This window comes from Bos indicus, chromosome 13 (genome assembly GCF_029378745.1).
Source record: "Bos indicus isolate NIAB-ARS_2022 breed Sahiwal x Tharparkar chromosome 13, NIAB-ARS_B.indTharparkar_mat_pri_1.0, whole genome shotgun sequence".
Classification (NCBI taxonomy): Eukaryota; Metazoa; Chordata; class Mammalia; order Artiodactyla; family Bovidae; genus Bos; species Bos indicus.
Window position 1 is genome coordinate 19,823,896 of NC_091772.1, and position 8,383 is coordinate 19,832,278.

General features: G+C 41.8%; 1 protein-coding gene across 4 annotated transcripts in view; it reads left to right on the forward strand.

Annotated features, from left to right (window-relative positions):
* The window catches only part of NRP1 (neuropilin 1), a 147,657-nt gene extending 139,536 nt beyond the window's left edge, over positions 1–8,121 (forward strand). For all 4 annotated transcript variants that reach the window (XM_070800772.1, XM_070800774.1, XM_070800773.1 and 1 more), the window contains 3 exons: positions 282–378; positions 2,709–2,759; positions 5,279–8,121. In XM_070800772.1, coding sequence (XP_070656873.1) covers positions 282–378; positions 2,709–2,759; positions 5,279–5,568 — 438 coding nt within the window. In that variant the 3' untranslated portion in view covers positions 5,569–8,121. The remainder of the gene's footprint in view (positions 1–281; positions 379–2,708; positions 2,760–5,278) is intronic.
* The last annotated feature ends 262 nt before the right edge of the window (positions 8,122–8,383 follow it).

Genomic DNA, 8,383 nt, shown 5'->3' on the forward strand with positions numbered 1-8,383 from the left:
GGGAAAATGCTACTCTATGATTATTTGGGGCTGTCACAATCAACATTCCTTTTATTTGCTGCTCTTTCCAGTTTTAAATTCTGTATCACACAAAGAGAATGTGAGGAGAAGTTTTATACCATCCCCAAGCAGTTAATACGGATTGAAGAGCAAATCGCGTGCTCATTCGAAATCTCATGAATTTCATTTACGTGCTGTGACTTGAGCTGCACAAGCATGTGTAAACATTGCTATTTGGGACCAAACATTTAAATACTGTGAAAATGATCTCATTTTGTTAGGTGATTTTTGAGGGTGAAATCGGAAAAGGCAACCTTGGCGGGATTGCGGTGGACGATATTAGCATCAATAACCACATCCCTCAAGAGGACTGCGCAAGTAAGTATGGGTTGCTGTAGAAACCAAGGCGGCGCTTGCTCAGGGCATGAGTCTTTCCACTTTATGGTCTTTGTCATGCTCACTTAGACCTAGAATTTTAACGTGGGCTATAAGCGCATCCTATAGATGTGCTTGCTTTGACGCACCAAGGCATAAAGCCAGGTCAGTCTACCTTCAGCTACCGCATCATCTAACCTGGTTCACTTAGAATGTCTGGTTAGTATCCAGAGAAGTACATCAATAACGTGCAACCAAAAATCATAGCAAAGAAGAAACTCACGATTTCCAGGCCGTGCCTAAACACTGTGATGAAAAGTGGAAAACTCAGACATCTGGGTAATTCCAGGTATCTCAATGTGTAAACAAAATAGGAAGCCTTTGAAATTTTTCATCACAGTGGATTTAATGAAGATTACATTGTGAATGAATCATAGACAACATCATTCTTTATTATAAAAATAAGTAGAGGATTCTGACTCAGAACAGTTGAAATGCCTCAAAAGAATAAATGAAATTTAGAGATTTTGCCTAGCATTTCAGAGTTTATGGATTTTTCTTGGCCTGGTATATATGAAAAAAAGTCTTGACATAGAAAACCAATTCATACTCCCAGTTCTTGATATATAATTATAAATAGCATCACTAATGGCAATGTAATAGCACAGTAATTAGTCTTAAGCTCCATTTGCTACACTTAAACTTTTGTTATATATTATGATATAATAGGATGTTAATTATAACAAAATGGAATAAGCCTATTGGGCAAATTTAAGACAAAGGAGGCCTGTTGGCTATAATGGGTTTTTGGTCATTTCAGCAATTTACAAAGTTTTTATTATACAATATATTGGATATATGTAGTCCCTAAAGTGGCAATAATTTGATAGGGTCGATTGAAGAAATTAGAATGAGCAGTGAATAAAGGTCTGCTTCATATTATGTAAGGAAATCTATTTAATGCCACAGTACCTAGCAGACCTTCATAGAAAAAATGATAAGGCTTAATATGTAAGTTACAACTACTTTACAAACTCCCCGGCATCCGGGTCTACACAGTTGTTAATATGTCTATTTCATATAGTTACATTACTTTCATCCCTTTTCCAAGATGGGAAGGCTGATGGTGATGTTTTTGGAATGGGAGAGCAAACTCCACCAGCTGAAACAAAGAAGTACATTCAGTTTGGTTCAACAGGTTTTCTCTGATCACCTTCTAAGGGCAAAGCAGCATCCTAGTGCTCCAGTGAACACAGAGGCTAAAGCAAGTCCCTGAGCCTTTTCTGTTCACGTGACTGGGCTGCGTAGCTGTGGTTACTGCTGGGCGTTAGACTCTGAAAGTCACAGCTAAAGCACAATTAAAACTTCATGTTCTCCTGTCTAAAATGGATAACCAACAAGGACCTGCTGTGTAGCACAGGGAACTCTGCTCACTGTTATGTGGCAGCCTGGATGGGAGTGGAGCTTGGGGGAGAATGAATACATGTATATGTATGGCTGAGTCCCTTTGCTGTTCACCTGAAACCTTCACAATGTTGTTCATTGGCCATACTCCAATAGAAAATAAAAAGTTTAAAAAAATAGTAAAAAAAAAAAAACCCAACAACTGTGTTGCTGTGACAGTAAGAAGTTGTCTAAGAGAATTCTACAATTATTCGTCACATATGTTTCTTTGAAAATTTAGCCCTGGATGCTAGGAGATTATCAGCTCTTTATTAATTATTCATGCATTAATACCACAAATATTTATTGAGTCATGGAGTGTGTTCTGGACACTGTTCTAAATGCTGGGGACATAGGCATGAACCAGGTCCCTATCCTCTACCAGAATCATAAAGGACGCCAGGACTCCACTCCCCCTGGAGACTTTTTTTTTTATAAGACACAGGATGCAGTCTCTGGCCTTAACGAGCTGACATACTATATGGGAAACCAACTAACACTTAGGAAGCCGTTATCTACAAAAGCACAGGATGGCAGCCATATGTGCAACCCCACTTCTGTTTTCTATTTTTACCAGACTTCCCCACACTCCAAATGCCAGAGCCACTTCCCCAAACTCCCCCCGCCTCCACTCCCCTCCGGTCTCCTAAGACAACACACTCTGCTGCAGCAGGGCTTCCTGGATTTAGAGCTGACTCCAATTCCCTAATCATTCAGCACTGCCTCTCCATAGCTCTCCAGTTACCTGGTGGGGTCGGATTGTGCTAAGACCTTTGAGGAAAAACCCAGCAGAGCCACTGGCGATTAGTGTGTGAGGGTTGATGTAGTTTGTGTGTATTATGTTTGGTTGAGAGTTCAAATATCTCTTTCAATTTTCTTTGACTTGTCAGAACCAGCAGACCTGGATAAAAAGAACCCAGAAAGTAAAATCGATGAAACAGGTAAGTATGTCTTGCTGACTTATTTTTAAAACAGTTTACATGGCTTTTATTATATTTATGGAGAAACTCTGAAACTCTGGCACACCAGGGTACTAAGTGAAAGTCACTCAGTCGTGTCCAACTCTTTGCCACCCCATGGAGTATACAGTCCATGGAATTCTCCAGGCCAGAATACTGGAGTGGGTAGCCTTTCCCTTCTCCAGGGGATCTTCCCAACCCAGGGATTGAACCCAGGTCTCCTGCATTGCAGGTGGATTCTTTACCAGCTGAGCTACAAGGGAAACCCAGAGTACCAAAGCAGTTCACACAGCATAAACACCCACCCACGTCAGTGATGCTGTGCCTGGGCTATTGTGAGAGTGAGTGCCCGATACAGACTTGGGAGAGGCAGTGACCGGTTCAGAGCGTGTCGGGGGTAACCCCAGGGGACATATGCTAGCCTGGCCCTTCCCTACTGAGCTGGAAGAAGAACTCAGAGGACAACGACATGAAATACCCTTGTTTAATAACTATGGAAACAGGAAGCGAGTGAAGATTGTTTCTTACCCAAGGACCTACAGTACTTTTCATACAGTAATTTGAAACCAACCCAAATTCTTGTGCCTGACTGAGAACCAGATACAATCTTTAAAGGGCTGGAGCCCAGTGTCTGTTTGGACCACCTGTTCCCAGCCTCCGCTACTGAAACCCTCGTTTTGCGATAATGATCACAACGTTGATGGCAGTGATGATGACGATGATGCCGATGAGGGTTTACTGAGGAGCTAGTATGTTCCAGTCACTTTCTATAAGTTCTCTTGTTTAATTCTCACAGCTGTGCTCTGAGTATATTTATCCCCATTTCACAGATGAGGAGACTGAAACTCAGCAGTGACTTGGCCTTAAGTGAGATAGGTAATAACTTCCCAGGTGGCGCTAGTGGTAAAGAATCTGCCTGCAATGCTGGAGACCCAGGTTCAATCCCTGGGTTGGTAGGATGCCCTGGAGAAGGAAATGGCAACCCACTCCAGTATTCTTGCCTGAAGAATTCCATGGACAGAGGAGCCTGGTGGGCTACAAGTTCATGGGGTCACAAAGACTAGGACACAACTGAGCGACTTTCACTTCGCTTCACTTAAGTCAGGTAATTAGGTGGTAGCCTCAGACTTCAAACTGATTAATTCAAAAGTGTGTTTTCATTGAACACCGCTTTGTGATCCAGTGCAAGGCATTTGGTTGGAGTGAGGTCCTGCCTGATGTTGTATTTCCAGAAGTCTCCGCGCCTCCTGCCAACAGTGGCAGGTGTTGGACACTTGCCCCAGCATCACTCAAGCTGCTGTTAGCAGATCTGTACCCTGTCCATCAGCATCAGCACCAGCTGCCATCAGAAATGTGGACATATTAATACCACAGATTTGGTATTAGTAGAGATTTGGTAGAGATAAATAGAGATGGCGCCATATTCGCAGTTGATCATCTCAACACGAGGCTCATTTAGCTTAGTTACGTGGTCCACACTGAGATGGAAACTTTATTAGAGATTGTTTCAAAACAGTGTCGCGTCAAGGGAGAGAATATTAATATGTCCTTGTGGCTTCTTTCCCCCTGTAGGGACTTGCATCGCATATTTTTAGTTTCCTTTGATTGGAATCCTTGTTGATCAGAACACCATTAAGTAAACACCAGGCCTGTTGCACATTAACATTCTAGTCTCATTTCTAGTATCAGGTAATGAGGCTCAGAGCTCCCATGTTAACAATTTCTCATGTTCCACTCTAAAGAAAACATTTCCCCAATGCCTGCGTGCAGAGCTGTGTGACCATCTCCAGTGAAACAACCAGGGCAGCAAAGATGCTGATTATTAAATGTGTTCTGTTCAATACAACACAGACCTGGCTTCTCGATTGGAGCCATAAGCCATTTAAAATAGCAGCAGCAGGCATGCCCTCATTCTGTCGGAAAGCTCTCTCCTGATTGAGTGAAACCATGGTCGATTTGGGGGGAAACTTGAAGATCTGACTTGTGGTAGGACCACCACTCAGAAGGGCAGCTTGGGCCATCTTCTCGTGCAGGATTTGGGGATCAAACAGATGCATCAGGAATGGTTAAATCCCCTGCTAGACCAATGTGGGAAGGAGCATTTGCAAAGCTTATACATCTCGTATCTGCCCAAGGACAATAAACACAGATTACAGTCTCATGGAGGGCGGGCTGCATAAAATCTGAATTAGATTAGAACCCAGCCCTCACAGCTTGCCCAGAAACAGTGGTTTCCATGTGCTAAGCTTTCTGTCGAAATCACAGCACCAAAGCCCCAATACCTTCCCTCCCACGCGTTGATTCCCAACAACTCTCAAACATAAACACTGGTGTTTCTTGGCAATGGAGGAGCCAAACCCCACCACGGAAATCCCCCAGGGGCTGTCTTGGGAAGGACAGCCCAGAACCAGATGTGTGCTTAACTTCTTGTCCATTTTGCTGTCTACTGTCATCTGGTGTGTTAGCAGTACTCACGGAGCCAATTTTGTTTTTCTCCCCAGGGAGCACACCAGGCTACCAAGGCGCGGGAGAAGGCGATGAGAACATCTCCAGGAAGCCAGGCAACGTGCTGAAGACCCTGGACCCCATCCTCATCACCATCATCGCCATGAGTGCCCTGGGCGTCCTCCTGGGCGCCGTCTGCGGGGTCGTGCTGTACTGTGCCTGTTGGCACAACGGGATGTCAGAGAGAAACTTATCTGCCCTGGAGAACTATAACTTTGAACTCGTGGATGGCGTGAAGTTGAAAAAAGACAAACTGAATCCACAGAGTACTTACTCGGAGGCATGAAAGCAGACAAGAGGTGAGCAGGCAAGCAGGAGAGTGGAGCGGAGGACAGAGCTTGAGCTGGGGACCGGCTGATCTTTCACTGTTCAGGCTGGGAAGCGCGTTGATGACGCCAAGCCAGGTTTTTCTCAGGAGCTTCAATGAGTTTGGCCGACAGACACGGACAACTTAGCTGTGTTAACAATCGGAATCCTGTACAGTCAAGATTCTTTCTGTTGGTTTCGTTGAAATAATCAAATGCTGGTGTTGAGACCAAGTATGATTGACTTAATCATTCGAAGGACTCCCCTTTCCCCTTCTCTCTTCTCTTCCTCTTCTGGATTCTTTTCGGAAACTGTGCAAAATCCAAAATGCTGGCACCAAGTGTATTTAGCGGGGCCCCTTTGACGGACACGCTACCTGCAGCCCCAGTGCCCAGAATATATTCGAATAACCGCCTTTCAGTGGACTCCTGAAGCTGGCCTTGTGTATAATCGCCCGCGTCGTGGATAGGCAAAGAAGGAGTAGGGTGTTTTCTGTTAAAGTATACCGTAGCCTCAGTACCAGTCTAGTGTGTCAGCTCTGTTTACGAAGCAATACCGTCAGATTTCCTCGATGTTTTCCAGTGTTGTACTCAACCTTGTGCTGTGAACTCCATACAGAAAACTGTGCCATCATAAACACTGCTGGCAACTGGGTGTGATGCAGACAACCGCAACGAAGAATCCTTGGCACTGGCTAGTCTATGTCCTCTCAAGTGCCTTTTTGTTTGTACTGGTTCTCATTGTGTTACATTCACCCGCCCTGTTTTTCGCTGGTGAAAGCCCTCTTCTTGAATCAAACCCTGGGGGCCTGCTGACGAAGAAGAAAGTATATTTTAGTGTGAGATGTCAGCCTCCAGGAAGGCAAGGGCTCCGAAGATTTGGCAACGTGGCTTAATCGTTCCGCTTTTTCCGTAGTTCAATTTCATGTCTCTTGACCCTTTTGTATAAAGCTGCAATATTCTCTCTTCCTGTTCTTTCATATGGAATGTATTTTCAAATGTAAACTCTTTCTCTGCTATCCCTCTGTCTTTTTTCTCTCTTAGGATTTAAGCATTTGCCATTCTTCAGAAAAGAAACTTGCAGCTTTAACCTGCTGGGAATGGCAAACAATTTTACTAGACTTTATGTTGGAAAAATAAATAAATAAGGGAAATTCCTAACTTTGCCCTCCAAAGTATAACTTTGGTTTCCTTGTTAACTGGTTAAAGTGACAGTATCTTTTTTCCTAAAGCCATTTGCTATCTATACCAATCAAAATGATCTTCAATAGAAATGTTTGCTTTCAATAGAAATAGTGGTTAAGTTGAGGGAAGAAATAATTGGCTTTCAAGTGAGACTCAAAGGGATGAAATCCCCTCAAAATCCAAAAATCAGAGATTTTTACATCCAAATACATGAAAATGACCCATGAGAACCTTCTTGTTTTGGTATTGAGTCAAGCAAGGGAAGTGGAAGAAGGAATGGTTAATTTAAGAAAGCGACCATAAATTCTGGTGCCTGGGGATGGAGTATTTTAAGATAAGAGAGGGGAAGAAAAGGAGTAAAGTCAAAACAAATGTTCTTAAAACTCCATTCAGCAAAAACCCTGAGAAAACAAGAGACTTAGTGAAAGCTTCTAGAAACTTCCAGCGGCTCACAGTGAGAAAGCCTGCCTTAGAGCTGGCAAGACCTAAGCCACAGAGACATAAATGTCTTACGAGGCAGCATGTGAATTAGCCCAAAGATTAGCTTTGGTTGTTTTCCATGCGTTTGTGCCCTGCCATGTAGGACAGAAGAACTTCCTCCCTCCTGCACTGCTGTAGGTCTCCCTCAAGTACATTTGTGGGGGTCACATTTGCATCATGGAGCTGAAAGTCCATTCATCCTGGTTTAATTGAAATGAGAATGCCTTTTGTTTCCAGGAAAGTATTGATCACTATGAAAGAAGAATAGATTCTAACCCCCAGGGGCATCCATTCAGCCGTTATAATCATACCCAGATGAAAGCATTAAGGCTTGATTTTTTTTTTTAGGCAACAGACTTAAAGTTGTCCTCAGCCAAGGAAAAATGATACTGCAACTTTAAATTTTAAAGTATCTTGCACTGATAAATATATTTAAAAATTATATGTTTATAAAGTTATTAATTTGTAAAGGCAGTGTTACAAAATGTTCAGTTTATATTGTTTTAGATTGTTTCATAATTTTAAAAGGTGTAAAATAACATATTTTTTTCTTTATTGAGATCTATAAATCTTTCTGTAGTAAAATGTTTTCATTTTACTGGTATATTATTGCTTCATGTTTTGTACCATCATAAAATTTTGTGCAAATTTTTTTTACAGAAATTTTTATTTTCTATGACAATATGACACTTGTAAATTGTTGTTTCAAAATGAACAGCGAAGCCTTAACTTTAAACGACATTTGTATTCTCAGACACTGAGTTGCATAAAACAACCACATAGAACTGAACTGTAACTTAAATTCCAAACTATGACTACTACATTCCAAAGAAACAGTTGAATTAAACATTTTCATAAAATATCCTAAACCTGATGGCTTTTATTATATTAGCTTTGTTATTGTTAAAGAAATTGGTATTATTCCAGCATCAAATAACTTTCACGATTTTTTTAAGTTCTTTTTTTAAAATAATATCCTAATAAGGAGAGAAGATTAAGAAAACATTTCCTGAAAGTAGAACATCAACCCAAATTGGACACTTGTCAAGATAAGGCATAAAGAATTTGGCCTTATAAATGGAAATTTTTTAACTCCAAATCATGTGTCAAATGTTTCTATATTCCATTTAG